The following is a 26,996-nucleotide window of genomic DNA, read 5'->3' as shown; positions in this document are numbered from 1 at the left end:
TTCCACCCTGGGAAAAAAACTTTGACTATTTGAGGTATAATAGCACCATTTGAATGCAAAAAACTTGTTCAACAGGTTCATGCATTTTATTACCAAGCTTAAATCATACAGATCCTGTGGCGTGTAAGGTAAGAAAATGTCACGGATGAGAAAAGTCCGTTTGTTCCCTTAAACCCATTCCTCTGTCTGGTAGACTTTATAGCGATTTGTATGATGGTCTTTGGGAACAAGGATAGATGAATGAAGCAGCTGTTGGAAGCATCAAAGTAACCCTAATATTGATTCCTCAAATGAGTGAAGCACCTTTGATGTAGGCCTATTGCATGCATCAATCAAATGATAATTATTAGAAATGATTTTCTTTTACTATTTCAGCAATAAATTTCAAGTCCAAAGTATTAGATATTTTTAATGAAAGATATTACATTTTATAGCAAAATTGGAGCTAACATTATTTAGTAAACCCTATGCCTCGAACATATTGGATCTTAGGTCAAACCTGATTGTCGCCTGGTTGAGTTGAAGTGAGCAATTATTGTAATAAGACCCTTACTCGTTTGAAGGGAGACCTGGGTGAAGGATCAGACCCAAACGTGTCACCAAAATTGGAAAGAGTGGAAGAAAAGACAAGGTAAGTCAAGAATTTAAAGACAAACTTCAGTTTTTAAAAACCCACAAGAGGAAGAAAAGATCACAGGGATGTAAGGAATCTGAGTAACAATCTTGATTTTAGCATAGTGGTGACGGTAGGAAGGAGAATGAGTATTAAGCACAGTGGACTGACAGGAAAAGTATGTTAAAATAGCTACGAAAAAGATTACAGAGAAAGGAATTTGGTATCAGGTGATCAGTTTCCCTTTGTATTCTGTTCTGGGGTATAAGACATATTTACATTGATAAGAAAATATTTAATTTTTGAAAATGCTTGACTGAGTTCTTCTCAGCCCAGTTCAATCGTCTAACAGCTGGTGTTAATTCCATTTCTGAAAGAGATTCTTGCTTCGGTTTCATCCCATTTGTTTGCTGCGGTGTGCCGATGGCAATATAAATCCACAGAAAAGCCAGCGTGCCAAAGAACGCAAACCAGATTTGAAACGTTGTCCGTGCATCCTGATTGGATGAGAGCTGGTCGCCACTCTCTTTCCCCCCTTTGGTCCTTTCCAATTTTGTGGTTGGCTTTGCTTCCCGTGTTTCAGGGTGCAGGGTATTTTTCTGACTCCTCAGGCCTCAGTTTTCCTACTTTATTGACGCAAATAAGGATGATGGTGAGGAACCAGAGACTCCAGCCCACAGCAGCAGCAATCCAGCCGTATTCATCCACCCCAAGCTGGCAACACGCCTTTGCTATGGCGCAAATATCCTGACCATTCCGGTAATCTGTAAAGGGATAAAAGCTCTTTTTAATTAAAAGAATTCCCTTTTAAAAATTAAAATTTGGGAAACTGATCCACGACGCAGTAACTTCTGGTTTCAATGGACCTATGTCACCATAGTCACAAATCTGCTCTCGAGATTATCTTTAAGATATTTTAATGTCCTCAATTTTTTTTTTAAGGAGGATATATGCGCTTCCATTTTGAATTGAGATTTACTTTTAACACCTTGGGAAACCTAGCAGCTGAAGGGAGGGGTGAAGGACCGAATAGAACAGGTAAGTTTCTTTACAGCACTACTTGCCAGCCTTGAAAAGTGGCAGTGCTTCACTCCGGCTGCATTGGTAAACCCAGAAGAGCCCAGCCCAGTCTCTTGTTCAACATCCGCAATCTGTCCAGTGTCGCTGTAATCTGTTAAATCCCCCTATGATATGCCCCCGGTTCCCCACAACCAGCAATCTGTCCAATCGCCCTGTAGTCGGTCAGCCCCACTCCCCAACTTTCGAAGAGAAATCCAGTTATTATTTCCCCATTTCCTGGCAATTATTGTTTCAGGTATTTCTCCACATCCCTTTTGAAGGCTACTCTTCAATCTGTTTCCACCTCCCTATCAGGTATCATATTCCAAAACCTAATCACTTGCTGTTTTCCTCATGGCTACATTTGGTTATTTTGCCAAACAAGTTAAAGTGCCTCTGAGCCCTTCCGGTGGTGACATGTAGGTGGAGGTCACACGTAGGGTGGCTCCCACTAGAGCTTTCGATTTTTGGCCCATTTCACAGTTTTGGGGGGAAATTTTAAATGAATTGTCTCCAGTAAAGTTGTGGTAATTATAGGATGTTGAAAACCCAACGGAAGAAACGAAAACCCATAAAAAGGATCGAGCGCTAGTCCTCTTGAGAGCTTGGGTTTTGTGCGGGGTTCTATGGGAGGAAAGATGGCATGGGCAAGCTCACCGGGTGGGGCTGCGCCCATTATGGTGGACCATGCTGGCCGAGGTGATGGCGGTGAAGTTTGAGGGACATGGGAAGAAGATGATGGGAACGCTCAAACAGTTAGTGGACAATAAGTTGGCCCCAATAAAGGAGGCTCTGGGAAGGATGTCGATGGCAGTGCAGGAGCAAGGAAAGGTGTTGAAGAGGGTGGAGGAGGCATTGTCGCGGCATAGCGACTAGTTCACCTCGATGGGAGAGGAACTGCGGGAGGTGGAGGAAAGTAACAAAGGGCTGAGAGCCAGAGAGGACCTGGAGAGCAGGTCATGGCGGCAGAATCTTCGGATTGTGGGACTGCCTCAGGGGCTGGAGGGCCGGAGACCAACCGAGTACTTTTCCGAGATGTTCACCAAATTGTTGGGAGAGGAGGAGAACACCTCCCTCTTTGAACTAGATAGGGCCCATCGATCGCTCCAGCCAAAGGCGAATGATCGACCAAGAGCTGTGGTAGTCTGTTTTCACTGCTATCAAATGATGAAGGTGGTCTTCAGGTAGGCGAAGCAGATTCGGCAGGTGAGATGAAAGGCAGTGGTATTCATATATACAAGGATGTCACGGTGTAGCTGGTAAAATGGTGGCCGACCTTTAACAGGGCGAGGGCAGGGCTTTATAACAGTAATTTGAGGTTCGGGGTCGTGGTCATTGCTAATAGGAGGGGGAGGGGTGTGAGAGGCCCTCAGTCCGAATGGTAACATGGAACGTGCAGGGGTTGGGTGGACTGAAGCAGACGAGAGTCTTCCCGCATTTGAAGAGCTTCAGAGCCAATGTGGTGATGTCGCAGGAGACCCATTGGAGGGTGAAGGACCAGGTTAGGCTTTGGAAGGGTTGGGTGAATCGGGTGTTCCACTCGGGATTTGATAATAAGGCCTGTGGCATCGGGTACTAGTGGATAAGAGAGTTAGGTTTCCGATGGAGAAGGTGGTGGCGTATCAGGGGACAGATAGCATTACAGTAGCGGGTGCTTTAGACGGGAGGTTGGTGGTGTTGGTGAGCGTATATGCCCTGAAATGGGATGATGTAGTGTTTATGAAGAGAATGGCGGCGGCCATACCAAGTCTGGACACGCATCAGTAAATTTTAGGTGGGGTTTAAATACAGTTTTGCATCCAAAGATGGATCGATGTAAGCCCTGCCCGTTGACCCCTTAGCGAGGGGGTTGACGTGTTGGCAGCATTTATGAAGGAGGTAGGCGGAGTGAACCTGTGATGGTTCTTCCATCCAGAGGGAAGAGAGTATTCCTTTCTTTCGCCAGTGCATAATGTATACTTGAGGATTGACTGCTTTATAATGGGAAAGTCGTTGTCGGGTGTGAGGAAAGCCAAATACTCAGCGATAGTCATTTCGGATCATGCTCTGCATTTGGTGGATGTGGTCCTGGGGAGGAGGCTGGCACAGAGACCGGGGTGGAGGTTGGATGTGGGGCTGCTTGCAGATCCAAGGCTTTGTGTGAGGATGGTAAAGGTGATTGATGATTATGTGGGTTTAATAAGAATGTGGAGGTCTCGCTGTCGGTGGTTTGGGAGATGCTGAAGGTGGTGGTAAGGAGCGAGATCATCTCATATGAGGTGCAGCTGGCGAGGCAGGCAAGAGAGGAGTGGCAGCGGCTGGGAGATGACGTCTGGAATGTTGAGGGGAAGTATGTAGATGATGCCGTTCCGGAGGTTTTGGTCAGTAGAAAGGAACTGTCGACGCAGTTTCACCTTTTGTCTACAAGAAAAGCGGGACGTCAGTTGAGGCGGGTGAAGGGTGTGGTGTTCAGGTACGGAGAGAATGCCAGTCGTTTGCTGGCGGGAGAGCTCTGCCAGCAGGCGATCTCATGAGAGATTGTTCAGGTCCGGGATGGGGTAAGGGGGCTGGTGGTGGCGTCGGAGCTGGTGAACAGGGCATTTGAAGAGTTTTAGAAGAGGTTGTATAGGTCGGAGCCTCCAGGGGATCAATTGGATATGAGGGAATTCTTGGAGGGGATGGAGTGTCGGGGCTGGAGTGTCCTAAAGTAGGAGAGGAGGAGAGGGTGGGGATTGAGGAGCCAGTGAGGATTGAGAAGTTTCAGACAGCGATAGGGAAGATGCAAATGGGTAAAACGCCGGGGCCGGATGGGTTCCCAGTGGAATTCTGTAAGATGTTTTTGGTGGAGATGTGTGAGGATGCGGTGGCTAAGGGGGCATTCCTGGAGACGATGGGACAGGCACCTATTTCACTGTTGTTAAAAAAGGATGAGGACCTGGTGGAGTGTGGGTAGTATTGGACAATATCCCTATTAAACTGGATGCCAAGATTCTTTCCATAGTGTTGGCACTTAGATTGAAGGAGTACCTTCCACAGGTGATTGGGAAAGATCAGACGGGGTTTGTAAAGGTTAGGCAGTTGTCCTCGAATGTGGGGTGCTTGTTAAACATGGTGCTCTCCCCATCAGAAGGGGTGGAGCTGGAGGTGGTGCTGGCGTTGGATGGGGAAAAGGCATTTGAGCGAATCGAGTGAAGTTATTTGTTTGCAGAGTTGGAGCGGTTTGGAATTGGACCTAAGTTTGTGGTGTGGGTCAAACTGCTATATAAGGAACTGAAGGCGATTGTTTGTACAAATGAGGTGAACTCGGGATATTTTCAGCCTCAGGGAACGGAGATAGGGGTGTCCAATGTCCCCCCCACCCCCTTTTGTGTGCCCTTGGCCATTGCACTGAGGTGCTTGGATAAGTGGAGGAGGATAGTGAGGGGCAGGAGAGGTGGAGCATAAGGTGGCCCTGTATGCTGACGACCTTCTGTTGTATATTTCTAACTCGAGTCACACGATGGGGGATACAATGGGGCTGCTCAGGAGATTTGGGATTTTTTTCGGGATAGAAATTGAATTTGGCGAAGAGCGAGTGCTTTTTCATTTCCTCTCGGGTGGGGGGGTGGGAGCTGGTTTGGGGGGATTGCCGTTTCGTGTGGCAACTACTCACTTCAGGTGCCTGGGGATGCAGGTGGCTCGGGATTGGGCCCGGCTCGGTAAATTGAATTTTACGAGCCCGGTGGATGGGGTCAAGGCAGATTTGTTGAGGTGGAACAAACTCCTTCTATCAATGGCAGGCTGGGTGCAGGCGGCAAAGATTTGCAGGGGTTATCATTTTTATTCCAGTGCTTACCGGTCTTTTTGCTGAAGGCATTTTTATGGGGATGGAACTGTTGATTTTATCATTTGTATGGGCCGGTAAGGTGGCGAGGATTTGGAAGATGGGGGGGGGGGTTTGGCTCTTCCGAATCTGATGTATTACTATTGGGCGATGAGCGTTGAGAAGGGGCGGGAGTGGGGTAGGGAGCTGGAAGTGGTGTTGGGGAGGATGGAGGTGGGCTCTTTGTGGGTTTCGGGCGCTGCTGTCATTTGCTCCAGGGAAACACTCGAGTAGTCCAGTGATGGCAAACACGCTGAAGATATGGAAGCAGTTCTAGCAGCATTTTAATTTGGGGGTGGGGTCAGCTCGAGAGCATCATGTGTTTGAGCTGGCGAGACGGGATGCTAAGTTCCAGAGATGGGAGGAGCGAGGCGTGAGGAAATGAAGGACTTATTTTTAGAAGGGCGGTTTGCGAGTTTGGAAGAGTTGACTGAGAAGTTTGAGATTCCAATGGCAGAGGCCATTCGGTATATGCAGGTGTTGTAAGGAAGGGTTTCCCCACGTTTCCGGTGACACATCCCTCCCCTTGTTGGACGGATTGTTGTCGGTGATGGGGTTGGCGGGGGGGGGGGGGGGGGGGGGGGGGGGTCACCTTTGTGATTTATGGGAAAATTTTGGAAGAGGATATGGCGCTGCTGAAGGAGGTTAAGGTCAAGTGGGAGGAGGATCTGGGTGCGGCATTGGAGAAGAGGTTGTGGTGTGAGGTGTTGCCTCGGAGGATGAATGCCTCAACTTTGTGTGCGAGGCTGGGGTTAGTATAATTAATGGTGGTGCACAGGGCACATGTGACGGGATCGAGGATGGGCTGGTTGTTTGATGGGGTTGGAGCACACTTACAAGCAGTGTGGGAGAGGCCCGGTCAAACATGTACATACTTCTGGTCCTGCCCAAAGTTGGAGAAATTTGGAGGGTCGTTTTTCAGCACCACACCAGTGATCTTGCACTTGGATTTGGAGCCCAGTCCCCTGGTGCCATATTTGGTCCCCTGGGTGTCGGACTTGCCAGAGCTGCAGATGGGAGTGAGGGCAGACATTTTAGCTTCGCCTTGCTGATTGCTCACAGTCAGGTCCTGTTGGGTTGGAGGTCAGCCTTTCCGCCCAGTGTCTCAGTGTGGCTGTATTGGGACAAGGTCAAGTTTACCTTGAGGGGGACGATGGAAGGGTTCCACAAGAGATTGGGGTCTGCTTTTTCTATACTTTAAAGAGTTGGTTACCTTCAGCTGCGAGGGGATGTTAAATGGCGGGGGTTTGGGATGGAGGGCCATTCTTTGAGTGTTTGGGGTGTTGGTTGGTAGAGTTGGAGGGTTCTGTTGTTCTTGTTGTTTTGCTTTTATGTATAAAAATGTTAAAAAACAAATAAAAATATTTTTTACGAAATATGGACTCCTTGGCAATTGACATTTCAGTCATGGAAACAATTTCTCTTTATTTACTCTAACTAAAACTTTAAGATTTTACAAATTTTTATCAAATTTCTTAGCCGTCTCTACTCTAAGGAGAACAACGCCAGCTTCTCGCATTTCTATACATAACTGATATCACTCTTTGGAATCATTTTACTGCCACAGTGGTTAGCACAGCTGCCTCACAGCAGCAAGGTCCGGGGTTCGATTCCAGCTTTGGGTGACTGAATGGAATTTGCACGTTCGCCCTGTTCTGCGTGGGTTTCCTCCGGGTGCTCCTGTTTCCTCCCACAGTCCAAAGATGTATAGGTTAGGTGGATAGGCCATGCTAAATTGCCCCTTAGTGTTCAAAGAAGGGCAGGTTGAGTGGATCGGCCATGATCAATTCACGGGGTTATGGGGATAAGGGAGGGGAGTGGGCCTAGGTATAGTTCTTTTTCGGAGGGTCGGTGCGGTCTCAATGGTCCAAATGGCCTCCTTTCGCACAGCAGGATTTCTATGAATTCTATGGTAAATGTCTTCTGTACACCCCAGAACGGAACATGATATTCCAACTTGGTGTCTGGCCAGGAAACTAATGTTTTACATAGGTTTAGCATTACTTCCAGCATCAATTTATAAAATCAAAGTTTCTGTAAGTTTTATTAACAGAGAAAGACAAAATGAAGGAAATTCTCATCAGGTTTGGCAGTATCTGCAGAGTGAGAAATAGGGTTGACATTTCAGATTGATAATCCTTTGTCAAAGATTTCTCCTTACTGTTAGTACAATTCTACAATTGTTTGCTTTTCATAGTTGTTTCATGTTGCTAAAGTTTAAACAAAGTGGCTGAAGGACTTGTTCTCGACTGAGATTTCGACACAAATCAGTTGCTCCTAAACATGGTTATCATATTGGCATTTCCCTTGGAATACAGCATGTTTGGCAGAATGAACAGAGGGTACACAGCAGGACAAGCTGTTCAAAGAAGGAGTGGTAAAAGGGCTCTCAGCAGGAGGTCATATCCACCCAGTATGTTCAGGAACAAATTCTTCTAACTGCGTCAGAGACATCTTCGCTTCACTAAGGATCTCCTCACTGAAATCTGCTATAGCCACAACAACAACCTCTGAGCAGGACATGGGCTGGTGTGCTGATGGCTGCTGTAAAGGTCACTGTGGCCATGAACTTTTCATTTTGGACTTGTTCCAGGTGGTAGCTGGAGGGATTTGCAACATCGCACATTGCTGTCTAGCCAGACACCTGACTGTTGGTGCAATTTAACAGCATTGTATCGCCTGCCGCGAATCCCTGCAAGCATCTGGAGGGTCTCCCAGGCCCCTGGGTGGTCAGGGACCGGGCAGGGTGGCATTCTGGCACCTTTGCGTTACCACCCTACCACTTCCAAGGTCCCAGAGTGGCACTGCCAAGCTGGAAGGAGCACTGCCAGGATGACAGTGTATGGGTGCCTGGGTTCCAGGGTGGCACTGTCATGGGTCAGGGCCTGAGGGGAGCGATGCCTATGAAAGGAGAGATGGGGAGGTAAGAGTGGGGGAAGGGGGAGGGGAAGGGCAGGTATGAAAAGGTCTCCAGAGGTTTTGGGGGGGAGCGAAAGAATGTATGAGATGGCCTGAAGATTGGGGGGCCTCAGCGACCCCATAACAGAGTGTCCTCACTTGGGGTGATGTGGGATAGTGTCCATGTGTGTAGGGGATGTTGTTTTTCAGATGCAGCAAAACAGCATGACTGAAAGGGACTCCTTCCCTCAGAATCCTGGCAGTAATCATGATGCCTTTATCCTGTGACAGTGTGCTGTACCATTTACTCTTAATGTGCCAAGCCAAAGACAAGTTAATGACTAGTTAAGGGCTGGCTAATAATGCATAGTATGGAAGATCCAGTGCCACAAAAATATGAGAGTCTATGTTAGCAGTGAAACAATGCTTCTGCTGGAACCACTTTAGATGACGTTTTCAGCAGTCAACAGTACCCTCAAGTGTTTGGTTTCATGGAGGCCTAATGTATACTGCACAACCACACGCCATCATGAAGGCACAGCAGGAAGATAAATGGAAGAGAAAACCTTGGCAGGGTCATTTTAGTGAGTGCCATTCATCAGTGGCCAATGGATTCCCCTCATTTACTGGGTGCAAATGGAAGGTCACTGGCACGCCACTTTCAAGAATGGAGCACAGAACTACTTTGCTTTAATAATTACATTCACAACTCCAACCCCCACCCCCTTTTCCGCAGGGGCTTCAGATGTCACATCTGTGGAATAGAATGTTGCTCATCTGTATGTGTGTGTGTGTGACTTCAGGGCTAAACTACATCAGGCACAATGCAAACAAGACACCCAAAGTTGTGGAGCCCACATGTCCAATAGGTGTCTCAATCAATGCTTCCCTTTCTGCACCCTTCAGCTATTTTTGTCGTTGATATTTAATTTCAGAACAAAGGCACAAGGACTAATGGATCCAGGGTTCAATGCTGCATTTCTCAGAGGGCGTGAGCCAATGACCACGGTGCGCCTGTCGCCACGGTGCAGATTGGCGATGAAAGCCAGGAGACCCCACTCCCCACGCAATCCTGCAGGACATTGCGATGTAAATCCTGCCCATTGTGGATCGGCTTCACAGCATCTCGGGCTTCCCAAGAGTGGAGGGTGCAATAGACTTCAGCCATGTGGTTATACAGGCTCCATGGTATGAGCCCCAAATGTTTCTTATCACAAGTGTGCCCATTCCCTCAACGTAAAACTGGCGTGTGACCATCACAAGCACATCCTGCATGTATCCCCATGGTACCCTGGGAGTTGCTGAGACTCTTCCATCCTGGGATTTGAGGGGCTGAGAATTCTGCATGGATTGTTGCTGGGAGATAAGGGCTAACCACTTAAACACTGGCTGTTGACTCAACTGCATTGCCCTCAAACTTGTGCTGAGGAGGGATCACAGCTCCACCCGCTCCCTCATAGAGCAGACCATCAGGCTTCTGAAGATGCGCTTCTGATGTCTGGACCGCTCCTGTGGCTCTCTGCACTACACCCCGGAGGGGTTTTCCACATGATTGCTGTGTGCTGTGCTGTGGCACTGCCTTCTTCTTTTGGTTCTGACTTCCAGACATCGTCAACAGTCTCCTGGAGACAGATGGGCTGGAGAGAGTGAGGCGCACGTGTTGGACTGGTGTTTAGATATGGTGCTGGAACCTTCAAACACCCCAGTTGAAGGCAGGCAGGCAAACTGCTTCCAGCCCGCCAGGTGACTCAGTGATATTTGCCTGTACATAATTAATTAGGCAGCAAGCATGGAATTGGCTGTGAGTTCACACCATTCCAGCCAGCAGGAACTGAACCACTAGAACTGCCTCTCCCTGCATTTAGACAAAAAAATGGAGAATTCTGCCCTTTCTCTTCCCTTTGTCACAATCACACCATCCGTTTTCCCATAATGAATAAACAAAATCCGACACAAACTGGAAATTCCAAACTCAGTTTAGAAATCAGAACGTGCCATAGTCAATACAAATATAAGCTAATCACCCTGTGCATTCCCTTTGCAACTACATTCCCAACATTTTTGTCTGACCAAGTGCTGCGTGGTGCTATCCCGTTGGAGGAAATTTTAGATGGCCTGGGAGGAAAGCCTTGGGCTGCTCTTGCCTGAGAAGGCTCAGTTTCAGCTTCCACCTGTTGCCCTCAGACTGCACCATCTTGTCATAGCACAGGTTGGCTGGCCAAGAGACAGCAGCAAGAGCACTGGCAGAGTGCTGCTGGTGAGAGCAGCAATGCTGAGGTTCAGCAATAAATTCATGATTCATAACCTAATGTTCAGATGGTGCTCGTATTCTGCTGGAGGACAGATTGCTGAACTGCTGTCCCCTTTCAACGCAGGTATCTGCAGTGGCAGCAGTGAAAACTTCCATTGCAGCAAAGTGACCTTGCATTAAACAAGTCTGGGCTGACACTCCAACATCTAGACATTGGGTGGCTTCTGCTTGTGCTACAATGAAAGTTGAGACGTTAGCCACCACTCTCATGCTGAAAAGGGCTCCAAGATCTGCACAAAACTGTGCAAAGTTGATGTCAAACTCCTCCACGCTCTTTGACATTGCAAGTAGACTTTCTTGTAGGCCTATCAGTGCACCAAGCATTTCCTTATGAGTCCCCATCAGCTTCTTCTGTAGCTTGTCCATCAAAGTGCTCATCAAAGTATTCTGCAGCAGAAAACGTATGCCTTGGTGTCCAGTGACCAGGCACCTACCCTTGGTCCCTGCCCTATAGCAGGCTACTCATACCCGTGTTCTCACTACATGCACATCCCATTTCTATGCTACGTAAAGTGCATGCTGCATAATGATCTGATCTTGTGGCAATGAGATCGTTGTTTGCTCTTCCTCCATTGCCTGGCCAGGTGGTGTATCTCGGATATCTGAATGTAGAAAGGCACAAGGGTAGGGTTATGCTGAAGGAAGGGGGAAAGCAAGAAGGGTGCATGCTTAAGACCGTCTACCATTTCTAAATCAGAAGAGATTATGGTATGAAGAGGAAGTGTGATGTGAGAAGGAGAATTAGAAATCATTATGCTGTTTTTTTTATTGTTTCAGCCTAGTCCCTGCCTTGGCCTCAGCAATGGCTGTTCAGGGCAGCATAGTAGTTAGCACAATTGCTTCACAGTTGCAGGGTCCCAGGTTCGATTCCCGGCTTGGGTCACTGTCTGTGCGGAGTCTGCACGTTCTCCCTGTGTGTGCGTGGGTTTCCTCCGGGTGCTCCGGTTTCCTCCCACAGTCCAAAGATGTGCAGATTAGGTGAATTGGCCATGCTAAATTGCCCTGAATGTTCAAAATTGCCCTTAGTTTTGGGTGGGGTTACTGGGTTATGGGGATAGGGTGGGGGTGTGGGCTTGGGTAGGGTGCTCTTTCCAAGAGCTGGTGCAGACTTGATGGGCCGAATGGCCTCCTTCTGCACTGTAAATTCTATGATTCTAAATGATGGCATGGATCTCCCCCATGGAGTAAGGAGCTACGCCAGTCTCGCATTCTAGATCACTTTGCCTTGCAAGAGAGAAGGAAATATGTTGGTGAATGTGGCTATCATAGCTTGCAGTATGTGCAGACAGCAAGGTATAGATGTGAGACTTGCAGCAGCGTTAAGTGTCTGAGGGAGAGGTGGAGCTATGAAGGTTAAGTATAAGTTGCATTGATGAGGGGTCTGAGGCTGGTGATACTGTTGGTGGGACATGGCATTTGAAGATGCATCCACTGATCTTGATCAATCACTAGCTCACTGAGCTTCTTGCAGCATTGCATCTAGATACTCAACTCTTATTTTTGACCACAATCATGTCTTATTGCCTCCGGATAGCTCCCCACTTCCTTCTGAGAGTTTGTGTGGAGGGCCTCCTGGCCCCCTGTGGACAGAGCACGACTCTTCACCTCTCTACTTCCTGCATCAAGGCCACCATCAAACATCAAAAAATCATGAGTCTGCTCTCCCCCTTATGTGCAATTCTTCAATGGGCGGCACGGTGGCACAGTGATGGGCACTGCTGCCTCACATCTCCAGGGTCCCGGGTTCAATTCTGGTCTTGGGTGACTGTGTGGTGTTTGCACTTCCTCCCTGTGTCTGGGTGGTTTTTTCTGGTTTCCTCCCACAGTCCAAAGATGTGCAGGTTAGGTGAATTGGCCATGCTAAATTGTCCCTTACTGTCCAACGGTTAGGTGGGGTTACGGGGATCGGGTGGAGCTGTGAGCTTAAGTAGGGTGCTCTTTCCGAGGGCTAGTGCAGACTCGATGGGCCGAATGGCCTCCTGCACGTAAATTCTATGATTTTATGATTTCCGAGCAAAATCAGTTGCAGAATGATTGCTCCAGTCACTTTGCATTGCAGAGATGCACTGTGGCTTTTAGGAGTGTAGGCTTATTCATGAGCGAGAAAGGGATAGAAGGATGTTTTGAGCAGGTTAAACTAACTTCCAAGTTGGTTAAGTCTGCATCAGGAGGTAATTTTGTAACCAGGTACAACAACTGACCTCGAGGTTAACAAAATCTGTAGTTAACCCTACCTCATTCCGATTAACCCCCCACCCCCACAACAACACACCACTCTTCCCACCAAATAGAAGCCAGCTGAGTTAGGAGCTGGTCATTCTAAACGTACTTAGCTACTATTTAAACCAATGGACCTGGGAGCAAAAGCAGGGGGCGTGTCTGTTCTCTTGCATGACGAAAACTCGCACTCGCGTGCCAATCGCAACCACAACTTATATTTAAATCGAGCCTTTTACTTCACAAAACGTCCTAAGGAACATTGTAAAATAAAATGTGACAGGACTGCAGTGTTTGGTGCCGTTCGTTCCTAGCTTGGTTACACCAGGAATGCAGCTAACCAAGAGAGACTCGCGTGTCTGCAATTCGTGCTATAACAATGTCTGTACAATTACTTCAGGATGAAACCTTGCTGCCAAAGATATTCGAACCAGTTAATACTACTGCCATGCCATCCATTCTACCAGATAAACACCTCTAGATACCAAGAGGCTCGTATTACCAGCAGATATAAAACATGCCAAGAACATAATGTTATAGGAGTGGCTGGAACATTATTTCACTCTTGGTGACAAATGTTAACATTTCCAATAATCAATTTAAAATTAGGATATTTAAAAGTTGCCATGCCCATTTTTAAAAAAGTCATATTTGTGACTTTGTAAAAAAAAGACCTGTATTGATTTAGCACCGTCCAATGCTGAATCAATACTTTGACAGGTACTTTGCTGTAACTGGCCTTTAAACAACATTCTATTACCCAGTGGAGTAATGTATGAAAGGTCAACCTAACATGAGATGTATGCTCTATTTTAAGATGCAGTTAATGGAACAGGAAAACGTCATGATGTTTCTTTACAATTTTGCTGTTGCATTGACCGTCTCATGTACACCCTGCAAGATCAGCCACCAGTTATACACCCTGTCTGATATCCCTTCCCACTGACCTCAGCTGAGTTGTTTCTGCCAGCTGCCCACCTCTGCCAAAGTAAAAATTGCTCCTATTGGATTCATAAACATTTTAAAAATTGTTTAATGGTTTCATAAGGACAGGAGTAAACCATTCAGCCCCTCAAGCCTATATTCTGCACCTCAACCAACATCACTCAAATACATTATCTGGCCATTATCACTTTGTGGGACTCTATTGTGGCAAATTATCAGTTGCATTTCCTATATTACAACAGCTAATACACATCAGAAGCAGTTAATTAGCCATTGAGGGATTTTATAACACCATGAAGTTATGAAAGGTCCCTGTATAAATCCAAGTCCTTATTTCTAACTTCCAAGTTACTATGCCACATATGCAACAGTGTACGTCCCGAAACAACTTTGAATTGACATAACTGTACTCCAAGACCAGCTTGTCAAGTAATATCTGTCAAGCTATATAGGATCAATAATTGAGATACAGTTATAGTCCTTGCCTTTACATAATCCTTTAGGATGTGCTAACACGCCGACTGATATTTCAGAGCATTAGTCATTTGGCATACTCCAGCATAGATTTTTAAATGCAAATTGGCCAATTTGCTTCACCAGGTGAGGTGCTGTGTGCAGGAGAAAGGGGTTGTAATTGCCTCGAAATTCGAAATCTGTTCATGGTGAACAAGTTTACAAATTTGTTCCTGTTAATGTGTGCAGGAATTGTTTTGGTCAACATTTTTTGTTCAAACTTGTGTTGCATTGTGGCCCAGTCCTACTCACATTGTTCACATTGATCCGCGCTGTGTTTCCTGGACTCTGTTAATGTGACGTTGCTGTCGAGTGACGTTGCCACTTGTTCTGAAAAGAAGAAAACAGTACTCTTTCAGTTTCTTCAAAATGTATTAGAAGCTGTTGACAAAACGACATTAGGAAGCCTTTCAGTTTAACAGCATCTAAGCACTTACCAACTGTAGCAGAAGCCCAGTCTACACCGACCAGAACCAAACAAACAGCGATAGGAATGCAGCAGCTCACAGATTTGAGATCCATGATTTAGCAGAGGCGACAAGTCAGCTACTGTCTTTCTCGAGTCAATCCTTTGCCTTGCTATATGCTCAACAATGCCTCCTTAAAAGCCTCAGTGGAAAAAAACTTAACGTTCAACCTGAAGTTTAACCACACCCCCATTCTGTCAAAGTAACCTTTCCCTATTTAGCACTAACTGGAAAAGTGCAATTGATTGCAGTCAAGCGAAACAGTAATGTCGTCAGAGATTTCACAATTGGGGAATGAGTTAAGGTGATTAACAGAGACCATTGAAAGAACTTTCTGGCTAGCTTTTTATTCTCCTTCCATGCTCTGCTTTATTTCTTTAGTACCACACATTGCCTCCACCTAGACCGCCATTATTTTAGTTATCAGTTTAAAAAGAAACTTGCATCTCAAAATGCCCAATGTCTGTTACAGCGAACAAAGTACTTTTTGCCAGTTGTCGCTATTGCAATGGAGAGAACGCTCAGCCAATATGCTCACAGCAGGTTCCTATAAACTGCAATACAGTAATAACTGGGCAAACCCTTTTTACTGATGTTGTCTGAGGGTTATGCATTGGTCTAGGACACTGGGGAGAACCCCTGTGCTATTCTCTGAATTGCAGTGGGATTTTTGTTCTTGTCCACTGAAGAGGGCAGGAACACGTCATCAGAGTACTAGAATCTTGAAAGTGCAGCACTCTTAAGTACCGCACTTTATTCCCAGACCTTTGGAATGTGATTTGTGCTCACAACTCTTCACTCTGCGGTGGACGTGCTACTACTTAAACCATGGCTGACACCAAAAGCAGGACATTTTTTCTACAATCAAAACAGATTGCTGGAAATACTCAGCAGACCTGGCAGCAACTGTGGAGAGAGAAGTGGAATTAACGGCCAGAATTTTCCAGCTGTTCCCGTCTTCCAGTCCCACTGACGGCGAACACAGGCCGCAGGTTTCCCAGCGTCGGAGGGTGCACACAGTGTTGACAGAGGCAGGACCAGCAGAGCCTGCTGCTGGCCAATGGCGGGCTGCCTCTGCTGCTGCAAAACAGACCGGGGGGGCCGGGGGGGGGGGGGGGGGGGGGGGGGGGGGGGGCAGAAAATCGCACAATATTTCAGATCTGTGTCCTTTCATCAGAACTCCGAGGAATCTTTAGACTTTGAGCAAGTGAAATTGAAGGGGATGGTTGTTGATGGGAAGCTGAACAAAAGGGAAGAATTGTGATGGGGTGGAAGGCAAGATCTAACAACAAAACATTTTACGGTGCAAGACAAAGGGAGTGATAATGGAACAAAAGAAGATGGTGTTTCCCGACACTGGTTTCGTATTTGGCGATCGGGCGGAGAATCCAGTTTTACGATGGAGTCAGGGGCGGTGCCTGTTTCGCACGGATTTTGCATGCTCCGCCCCCTCTGAAATGGCTTCATCGCCACGTGGCGCATGCCGCACATCTTGGGAAGGCCTCAGGACGTCACCTGAAGGCCCTCCCCCGTGCTCCGTCCCCGATGGGCCGAGTTCAGGACGGCGTGGTTGACGTGTGGTCCCAGCCGTGCGGAAACCCGATGTGGCTGCTGCTGACTGTCCAGCGCCGCCACGCGGTGGGGGGACTTCAGCGAGGGCTGGGGAGTAGTCAGGGGGTGTCCAAGGGGGCACTATCTGGCAGGTCAGGCCGCGCACGGCCAGTGCCATGTTGTACGATGCGACCACTCCAGGTTCCCGCCGTGCGCATGCGCGGCTACAGACCTGCCATTTTCTCCGGCTGCTTATTTTGTGGAGACCAGGTGTTTTAAGTGGCACGGCTGCGAGCCCTTCACTGGTCGCAGCATCGCTGACCTTTTCCACATAAAACGCCACGGTTCCACTTAGCCTCAGAATCTGAGAATATGGCCCGATATTCCTCAGAAGATCTGTACAGGGCAGGTTCCTGAAGAGGTGTGACCTGAAAGCAAAGAAAATTAAATAAGAGGATAACAAATGATAACAAACGAGTAAAGGAAACAAAATAGGGGAGAGGTTACGATCGGAAATTGTTGAACTCAATGTTAAGTCCAGTTGAAAGGTGAGGTGCTGATTCTCAAGATTGCACTGAGCTTCATTGCAGCTCTATAACAGGCAAAGGGCAGCAAGAGGAGAACAAAAATAATAACAGACTGGATGTTCAGGTTGCACTTGTGGATTGAACAGAGGTGTTCTGTAAAGCTGCCACCCATTCTGTGTTTGGTCCACCAATGTAGTGGATCCTACATTGTGAACAGCAAATACGGTCTATCTAACTGAAAGTAAATTAATGCTTCACCATGGTTGATAATGATTGATCTTCTGCTTCAACATAATTTTCCTGCACTGCCCCCATATCCTTTGAGATTTTTAATATGTAGAAATCTTTCAACCACAGTCTTGAACATGCTCAATGACTGAGGCTCCACAGTCCCCTGGGGTAGAGAATTCCAAATATTCACCAAGCCTTTGAAGAAGTTCCTCCTCATCTCAGCCCTAAATGGCCTTCCCCTCTGCCCTATTCTGAGATTGTGTCGCCTGGTTCTAGACCTTGCACAGCCAAGGGGAAAGTCCTTCTTGCATTTACCCTGCCGTGCCTGTAAGAATTTTGAATGCCTGAATGGGATCACATCTCATTCTTCTAAGCTCCAGAGAAAAAAGGCCCAGTCTAATTAACCTTTCCTCATAGGACAATCCCACTTTCCCAGGAATGAGTTTACTGAACATTTGTTACAGCCCCTCTATGGCAAGAATATCTTTCCTAACTACTCCAGGTGTGGTCTCATCAAGGCTCTATATAATTGCAGTAAGACTCGGCAATCCAATTCCCTTGTAATAAAATGAAAAAGCCAAGAGAGAGAATAAATAGGAGAATAGCGCAGATGAATGTGTGGCTTAAGAGCTGGTGCAGGAGGGAGCGTTTTAGATTTGTGGATCTCTGGGACCATTTCTGGGGAAGGTGAGACCTGTACAAGTGGGACAATCTACATCTGGACCAGAGCGAGACTGACATCCATGCCGGCAGGTTTGCTGGTGCTGTTGGGAGGAATTTAAACTAATTTGGCACGTGGAGGGGACACAGACTGTTAGCACAATAGGGGCAAAGCAGAGGGAATAGAGGATGGACATGTGAAATTGTGATATAGTAACCGACATGGAGACGTGGTTGAGAGAAGGGCAGGATTGCCAGCTCAACATCCCGGGATATAGAATCTTCAGGTGAGAGAGTAGAGGGGTAAAAGAGCGGCAAGGGAGCACAGTGGTTAGCATTGTTGCTTCACAGCTCCAGGGTCCCAGGTTCGATTCCCGGCTTGAGTCACTGTCTGTGCGGAGTCTGCGCATTCTCCCCGTGTCTGCGTGGGTGCTCCGGTTTCCTCCCACAGTCCAAAGATGTGTAGGTTAGGTGGATCGGCCATGCTAAATTGCCCTTAGTGTCCCAAAATAAGGGTAGGTGGGGTTATGGGGTGGCGGTGTGGGCTTAGCTGGGGTGCTCTTGCCGAGGGCCAGTGCTGACTCGATGGGCCGAATGGCCTCCTGCCACTGTAAATTCTATGAAGAGGAGGAGACAATGCATTATTAATTAAGGAGTCAGTTACTCAGGTAAGGAGCGATGATATCTTGGAGGGGGAATCAAATGAAGATTTGTGGGTAGAGCTTAGGAATAAAAAAGAGGCTGCCGCATTGCTACGTGTTTATTATAGACCCCCAGATAGTCTGCGGGAAATTGAGGAGCAAATATGTGCGCAAGTTTCAAAGGTGTGCCAAAATAATAATATGGTAATAATATTAGGTGATTTCAACTTTCCTAATATTAGTTGGGATATACATTATGTTAAGGCTTTGAAGGAGTGGAGTTATTAAAATGTATACAGGAGAACCTTCTAGGTCAATATGTAGAGTGTCCAACAAGGGATGGTGCAGTGCTGGACCTAATTCCGGGGAATGATGCTGGACAGGTGGTTGAGGTGTTGGTGAGGGAGCATTTTAGTGATAGCAATCACAACATGGTGCAATTTAAGCTCATTATGGACAAAGAAATAGACAAGTTACACAAAAAAAGTTTTGATTCTAAGGTAGACTGGGAAGAATTACTTGTGGGCAAATCTATAGAAGAGCAGTGGCATGTTGTCCATAGATTTCTAAAGGTGGCAGGGCAGGTTAATAGAGTGGTGAAAAAGCCATATGGCACACTTGCCTTTATCAATTGAGGCATAGATTACAAAAGCAGGGAGGTCATGAAGGAGTTGTATAGAACTTTGGTGAGACCACAGCTAGAGTAATGTGTGCAATACTGGTCACCACATTATAGGAAGGTTGTGGTTGCACTGGAGGGGGTGCAGAGGAGATTCACCAGGACTTTGCCTGGGATGGAACATTTAAATTATGAGGAGAGGTTGGATAGGATTGGCTTGTTTTCTTGGGAGCAGGGCCGACCTGATTGAGGTGTACAAGATTATGAGGGGCATGAACAGGGTGAATAGGGAGCATCTGTTCCCCTTAGTTGAAATGAAATGAAAATGAAAATCACTTATTGTCACGAGTAGGCTTCAATGAAGTTACTGTGAAAAGCCCCTAGTCGCCATATTCCGGCGCCTGTTCAGGGAGGCTGGTAAGGGAATCGAACCGTGCTGCTGGCCTGCTTGGTCTGCTTTAAAAGCCAGTGATTTAGCCCAGTGAGCTAAACCAGCTCCTGGTTGAAGGGTCAGTTACGATGGGAGTTCAAGGTGAGGGGCAAGAGGTTTCGGGGGGATGAGATTAAATTCTTTTTATGCAGAGCGTGGTGACGGTCTGGAATCCACTGCCTGGGAGGGTGGTAGAGGCGGGTTGCCTCACATCCTTTAAAAAGTACCTGGTTGAGAACTTGGTACATTCAAGGCTCTGGGCCAAGTGCTGGCAAATGGGATTAGGGAGGTAGGTCAGGTGTTTTTCATTTGTCATCTGTCATGGACCCAAAAGCCTCTTCACTATATTTTCTATGATTCTGTGAAATAGAGAGAGAGGTCCGGGTGGCGGTAGAATACTGGAGACAAGTAAAAGGGTCTTCTTTGTGGGGTGGAGAGACCATTCCTGTGGGCAGGGAAGCCAAAACAACTGATGAATAACACAAAATAAAAGATTGTGGCAAGAGATGACCTTTACTGAGATGACTTCAAGAAATGAGCAGAGAACAGCAGAAGCCACTGTATGTTGCTTTGTAGACCTGACCAAAGCTTCAAGCCGGTTAACCAAAATGGGTTGTTCTCCCTTCAAAAATTTGTTTCCTAGCATAACTACACCAGACCGTGAAATCTTTTACTGTGAAATGAAAGGAAGAATCATCTGAAATAAAATGCTATCTAACTCGGTCCAGGACTGAGTGGAATAAAACAGGGTTACGTTTCTGCATCATTGCATTTTGGCATCTTCTTCTCCTCCTTCCTCTTGTTCCGGGGATTAAGATTTTGGAGAATGGGTTTTACTGCACATCAGATCAGATTGAAGGCTGTTCAACCTGCCCAGATTGAGAGCAGAGACCAAAGTGAGTCTTGTTCTGAGACATGAACTCCTGTTTGCTGATGATGCAGTTTGTGTGGCACATTCAACTATCGGCCTGCAGTCAATCCTAGACACCTTCTCAATCACTGCAGATAAATTTGAGATCACAATCAGCCTAAAAAGACAGTGACAATGACTCAAGATAGTCAGTCCAAAGCAGCAGAACAACTAAACAACACCAAACTGAAAATTGCAGACAAATTCTGCTTGACAGTACCAGTAGATATGTTGGGCAGTCAAAATAACTGATGAACAACATGAAGTTGCTGTACACACCTTGTAAGTAAGTATGATGTTTGCCTGAACAAATTTGGACTTGTCGATTTCTATGCAAGTAAAATTTTAATGGCATGCTTACCATTAATTTTCACTAAACAACCTCTCTGGAGTCTTTATCCTTCAGATTTTAATTATAATTTTTTAAACATTTCTTTTGTCTCTCATTCCCTTCGCCCTTAATCCAATCTTTTAAAAAAATGTTTTGATTGCAAAAAAATAATTTTCTGTTATTACAAAATACATCTGCACTAACCAACAAATACATACAAGTTGATACATAAGTATTAACTTCATGAAATAAATTATTAACCCCACTAACCCCCCCACCTCACCACAAACTAATAAATAACCCCCACTATAATAATATAATCTTTATTGTCACAAGTAGGCTTACATTAACACTGCAATGAAGTTACTGTGGAAAGCCCCTAGTCTCCACATTCCGGTGCCTGTTCAGGTACACAGAGGGTGAATTCAGAATGTCCAATTCACCTAACAGCTCGTCTTTTGGGACTTGTGGGAGGAAACTGGAGCACCCGGAGGAAACCCATGCAGACATGGGGAGAACATACCGACTCTGCACAGACAGCGATCCATGCCGGGAATTGAACCTGGGATCCTGCAGCTGTAAAGCAACAGTGCTACCCATTGTGCTACCTTGCTGCCCTAACAGCTTATGGCGACCAACTCTCTGAAAAAGGAAGGAATTGGTTGCCAGCTCGAGTAGACCCTTCGAACGACCCTCTACTGGTGTACTTGACCTGCTCTACGTATAGGAGTTCACGCAAAGGCACTGGGTGGAGAATTAGAATTACACCCCAGCAGGCTCACCTCCAGGTTATCAATGAGGCAAAGGCGAGGACATCCACCGTTACCCCCCCCCCCCCCCATTCTGCAGCGCCAGCGAGTCTGAAACCCCAAAAATAGCCACCAGCGGGCAAAGCCCCATCTCGATATCAAGAATCCTGGAATGCCTAGAATAGTGCTAAAGAAGGAGATCTAGGAGCTTCCAGGTTTAGGACATGACCAGAACATATGATTCTCCCGAGCACAACTTTCGCCCCAATCCTCCACCCCGAGAAAAAACACTCACCTCGCCCTGGTCAGGCGTGCCCTGTGCACCACCTACAAGCTGAGCCCAGGAGGTTGAGTTGACTCTGTGAAGAGCTCCACTCCACACCCTTCCCTCCAAAGTTAGACCCAGCTCTCCCTCCCACTTCCTCCAACAGCGCCTGCTCTGCTGACAGGATCTGGCCATAAATTTCCAAAATCTTTCCTTCACTCACCACGGTGAGAGACAAAAGTCTATTCAGGAGGGCACCACGGTGAGAGATAAAACTCCGTTCAGGAGGGAAGGCAAAAAGGGCCAAGGGAAACGACGATATCTCCTTCCGCAGCAAATTGCACACTTGAAAATACCTAAATAAATTAGGCCTCGGAAGTTGGAATTTATCCATCAGCTCCTCAAAACCAACAAACCTACCCCCGCAAACAGATTCCCAAACCTCTCCAGCCACTCCCTGCCCCAGGACCTGAACATCGAGTCCAAAGCTGCCAGCACAAAAAGATAATCCTTACATATAGGGGCTGACAACGAAATTACGGCATTGCAATGAGCTTAAAATGTTGCCCAAAACTGTCTCCAAATCCTCTGCGAGGCGCCACTATTGGACTTGAAGTATATTTTGCAGGGGGAAAATGGAAGTGAGGTAGTTACCAAGGCCCTAGCTAGAACCACTACTAGAGCCATATACAATCCTTGAGCCATCCCAGTACCTTTTCAATATTAGCTGCCCAGTCATAAAATAGGCAATGAGGTAAGGCTAAGCCACTCGACTGTCTCTCGCTGAAAAAAACACGCCTGAAAACCCATCCAGTCTCAGAGCCTTGCCCAACAGCATTGAAGCAATACACTTCATAGCCACCTTGGGGTCTCTAACTTTTCTCCCTCCTCCATCTCCACCATGGGCTCCGATCTGTACAGACTATAATAAAAAGTTTCAAACGCTGCATTACCTTTGATGGGGCGGCAACAAACCTGCCACCAGTCCCTGTACAATCTCCCGGGAGACAGCCTATTGCCTCAGATGGTGCGCTAAAAGGTGGCTGGTCTCCTCGCTGTGCTTGTAAAGTCTCTCTCGAGCATCACAGCTGGTTTAGCGCCTTACCCATTGAGAGCAGATCAAATTGCACCTGCAAATCTTTCCTACTCGCCAACATTTCCAGTGTAGGGGCAAATGAGTATTGGCGGTCCCCTCGCCTCCCCTCCCTCCCAATCTTGTCCTTGTGTGACTTATAGGAAGTGATCTCTCCCCTGATGATCACATTAAGTACCTCCCACAATGTGGAAGGAGGGAGAGACTCACTTTTGTTAAACATAATGTACTCCCTCCCCAATAGTGGAGGATGTACATTCACAAAACCCTTTATCCGCCAACAACACCCTATCCAATCACTACAGCGGGCATTGAGAAGGACTTGGCTTCAATACCACATCCACAAAGTGTAGGGCATGATCTGGGATAACAATTGCCAGGTACCCCGCCTCTCCACCCCCAGGAAGGAGAGACTTACTCTACAAAAAAGTCAATCCGAGAGAAAACCTGATGGATAAAAGAGAAAAAAGAGAAGTCCTCATCGCTCAATTGCAAAAACCGCAGCGGCTCAGCACCTCGCCCCAGTCCCATTACTCCTGATGGAATCAGAGACTTCGGCCTAGATCGGTTTATTCAAGGGTCTAAAGAACAAGTCAATTTCCCCCCCCCCCTCCTAAAAATTAGAGTCCAAGTCAGGATTAGAGGCCAGTAGCTTATTAATAATAATCTTCATTATTGTCACATATAGGCTTACATTAACACTGCAATTAAGTCACTGTGAAAAGCCCCTAGTCACCACACTCTGGCACGCCTGTTCGAGTACATTGAGGGAGAATTCAGAATGTCTAATTCATCTAACGAGCACGTCTTTCGGGACTTGTGGGAGTAAACCGGATTCCTCAGAAGAAACTCACGCAGACACGGGGAGAACGTGTGGACTCCAAAGCCATATCTTCGCAATTTGGAGCGTACACATTAATGAGGACCATCGACGTGGCTGCCAAAGACCCACTGACCATTACTTGTCTCGTGCTTGGGTCCGCCATAATCTTAGCAGCCAAGAAAGAAACCCTTTTATTAATCAGAATCTCCCCCCCCCCGCCCCCGATGAGAGACGTTCTGTGGCCGCCCCCTTCTCTTGTACCTCCTGGAGCGCTAGCTTAGCCGCTAAACTGGTGACCCCCCCCCCCTCCTGAGGCTAATCTAGACCCCCCCCGATCATAGCATTTCTTTATCCCCTCACCTCCTTTCCACCCCCTCCTGCTCCCTGCTGCTCTTGCCCCCTCCTCTCAGAGTCTTAGTCATAACATTCAAAGTGAGGCGGTACAGTCCCGTGTAAACAGCTTCTTATTGTCCCAGTCTGTTGGGGCGTCTGGCTCAGCGAGGGTTTTGTTGCTGTCTTCCCAGCCCATGTTTGTGGACAGTTCTGAAATAGCATCCCTGCCCTGGAAAGTCTGCCAGAGCTTGGCTGGGTACAGCATTCAAATTTTACACTATTCTTAAAAACGGTTGCCTTGGCCCTGTTGAACTCTGTCCAGCGCTTGGCCAGGTCTGCCCCAATATCTTCGTGCACCCAGATTGGGTGTCCCTCTCAATTGCAGGTTTGTGTCTGCCTGGCCCTGTTCAAGATTCTTTCCCGGTCCTGGTATCCTTGTAGCTTTGCAATGGTGGCCCTCGGCTGTTCCCCGGCTTTGGGCTTTGGCCGGAGTGATGGGCTCTGTCTATTTCTGGGGGTTTTGGGAAGCTGTCTCGTCCCACCAGGTTACCCAGCATTTCGGCCATGTCCTCCATAGGGTTCCTCAGTCCCTTCTGGTAGGCCCACTATGTGGAGGTTCTGGCATCGTGACCAAATTTTCTAGTCCTCAACCTTTCCTTTTAGTGTCCCTTGTGCTGCCACCAACCTCGTCTTGTTGGTGTTAGTGGAGATCAGGGGGGGATTCACCCTCATCCATGCTTCCTCACAAAAGCATCATCTTCCTTCATCAAAATAACAGTCTTTCCAGTCAAAAGTCCTCGGAGGCCAGCAGGGTATACCACCCCAAACCGCCACTTTACTCCTGTACAATGTGGCCTTGGCCTGCTTTTTAGCCAGCTTCATTCCCACGTCCTGAATGATCCTGATGGCGTGGTCCTCCCATTTGTAGTCCCTATCTCAGGACGCGTCTCCTGGTAGCTGTGGAACCTGACGATGATTGCTCACCTAAACGGGACTTCTGACCGGTGGGCTCGATCCAACCCGGAAGGGGACGACGATCCACCCTCACCCACCATCTTCTCAAGCATCTTCCACACAGTCAGATTTGGGGCCTTTACTCTCTCCAGCCGCCCCACGATTCCAAGGTTCTACCTACTGGAGCGATTCTCCAGATCATCAACACTGGCACACAGTGTGATATTATCACCGGTCATCTCAGCCTCCAGCGAGACAATTTTGTCACTCTGGTTCGAAAGAGCTACCTCCACCCTTTAGCACTGCACCACACGCCTTTACCGTTTTATCCACTCTCGCCAGCTCCGAACGAATTTGAACCTCTATTGAATTGTGGATATCTCAGATAGCTTGTTGCTGAGATTCTGATGCTAAGATGTCTGTAAGCATCTCGATCATCAACGAGGTGATCACGGACAGAGCCTCCACCATTGTCTTCTCGACAGATGTGATGAACGGTATTAATAACTGCCGTAAACGGTACCTGACCTTTAATACCTTGCCCCTTTAAGAGGCTTGGAACCCTGGGGGACTCCGCCTCTGACTACGCCCCCAGGAAATGGTATATAAGGATAAGGCTCCACGTGGTGAGCACACTTCTCTTGGATGCTGTTCAGTTCTCTGTAGATTAAAGGTTATTGATTACCGACCTCGCTCTCGCGTCGTAATGAAGGTGCCTCAACAGATGAGCCTTGAGTGGCTTCCGAATCAGATGACGATTCTTTAGTCACTGGCTTCTTGGACCTAGAGCTCCTGGGCATTTTGTCTCGTGTAGAACCCTTATCCCATCAAAATATTCAAGCTTCACCCCTGACAGCCCTCAGAAAATGGACAAAAAGGGCCTAAAAACAAGGTCCCGGGACAGGAGCTGTCTCGAGTGTGGAGACTCCCTCGTGTCGCGACTGGAAGTCATCCAATCCAATCCAATCCCGGATTTAACTTCCTGTATCTGATTTGATAATGAATTCAATATTCTAACTGGCACTTCCAAGTTTAGACTGCACTGCTTATTAAGGATTTTTCAATCTGATCAGCTAAGGAGGCACTCAGTTGTTTGCCCTGCTCACACAAGTCTCACATGTGCGTCAGAGCTGTACTACCTTTTAATTGTATGACAGGAACATCTAGTATAAAATCCCATTGTCAGGGCAAGTGCAAGGGTAACAAAATCCAGCCCAACTGACGATAATGCATTTTCCCCGTAATTGCACTTTATTTATTGACTGACACTGATTTCTAATCTGTCAACTCCAGCTCTTTTATGTTGTCAAGAAACCAATTAATCTTAGTGCCCCCTGGATTTTAAATCCGCAGTCTGTGGAGATTGTTACATTTCAGGTACAGGATGTTCTAAAGCTTATTACATTGGCTCCTGCCTCATGACAAAGGTGGGACTGGCTGGGAGTGTTTTGATAAGTCATCAGACACTCGGTTCAAGGGTCAGTGAACAGCTCTTCTTGAGGCAGTCAGTTGGAGGCAGTCTGCCAGCCAACCAGTGGCACAAAGGCAAAAGACACAAAAACAGGTCCCAATTAAGGTAAAGAAAGAAGTGTAGGGAGCAGAGGGTTTGGGGGTTGGCGGGGAGGGGAGGGGGTGTGGGGAGGGGCTCTGGAGCAGTGGGTGTTCTGCTTTGCGATGGCACAGATCTGAAAGTGTAAGCTTGTAAGCTAGTATTTGAGTGTACTCTGAAATCCAGCAAGAAGGAAACTCGGAAGGCGAGATTGAAACCCCGCAAAGTGGGCCGTTGTTAAAGCCATCTTGGATGGGAGCAATGTTTGGAGAGAACTCCGAGGAGCGATCTTCAAAGTTGAAGTTGGGGGGCTAGTGCGACAAGATAGTTTAACTTGACGTCTGACAAGGATCTTGAGAAATCCATGGACTCGCTGATTCACCCGCCCTGCCATTACCTCATGGGGTTGAAGGTCATGCCACCATGTTATGCATCAGTGAGTTGGGTACTGTTGCCAAGTAACTGA

General features: G+C 47.2%; 2 protein-coding genes across 2 annotated transcripts in view; one reads left to right on the top strand and one right to left on the bottom strand.

Annotated features, from left to right (window-relative positions):
* Nucleotides 1–392: 392 nt before the first annotated feature.
* LOC119955252 (transmembrane protein 213-like) lies at nucleotides 393–15,602 on the bottom strand. Its single transcript, XM_038781288.1, has 3 exons — nucleotides 14,835–15,602; nucleotides 14,650–14,727; nucleotides 393–1,377 (listed from the first exon to the last, which is right to left on the bottom strand). The coding sequence occupies exons 1-3, from the start codon at nucleotides 14,917–14,919 to the stop codon at nucleotides 1,193–1,195; spliced, it is 348 nt and encodes a 115-aa protein (XP_038637216.1). The 5' UTR covers nucleotides 14,920–15,602; the 3' UTR covers nucleotides 393–1,192.
* A 10,894-nt stretch (nucleotides 15,603–26,496) lies between these two features.
* Nucleotides 26,497–26,996, top strand: part of LOC119955113 (V-type proton ATPase 116 kDa subunit a-like) — a 222,699-nt gene continuing 222,199 nt past the window's right edge. The window contains exon 1 of the mRNA XM_038781000.1: nucleotides 26,497–26,557. The gene's annotated coding sequence lies outside the window, so the exon portion shown is untranslated. The remainder of the gene's footprint in view (nucleotides 26,558–26,996) is intronic.

This window comes from Scyliorhinus canicula, chromosome 20 (genome assembly GCF_902713615.1).
Source record: "Scyliorhinus canicula chromosome 20, sScyCan1.1, whole genome shotgun sequence".
In the NCBI taxonomy this organism is placed as follows: Eukaryota; Metazoa; Chordata; class Chondrichthyes; order Carcharhiniformes; family Scyliorhinidae; genus Scyliorhinus; species Scyliorhinus canicula.
The sequence above is the reverse complement of the archived record's forward strand: the minus strand, read 5'-3'. Positions and strand labels throughout refer to the sequence as shown.

Coding starts and splice junctions, on each gene's coding strand:
- LOC119955252 (XM_038781288.1), bottom strand. CDS start 14,919: ATGGATCTCAAATCTGTGAGCTGCTGCATTCCTATCGCTGTTTGTTTG. Junction 14,728..14,834: donor CTGGGCTTCTGCTACAGTTG/GTAAGTGCTTAG, acceptor TCTTCTTTTCAG/AACAAGTGGCAACGTCACTC. Junction 1,378..14,649: donor CGCGGATCAATGTGAACAAT/GTGAGTAGGACT, acceptor ATCCCTTTACAG/ATTACCGGAATGGTCAGGAT.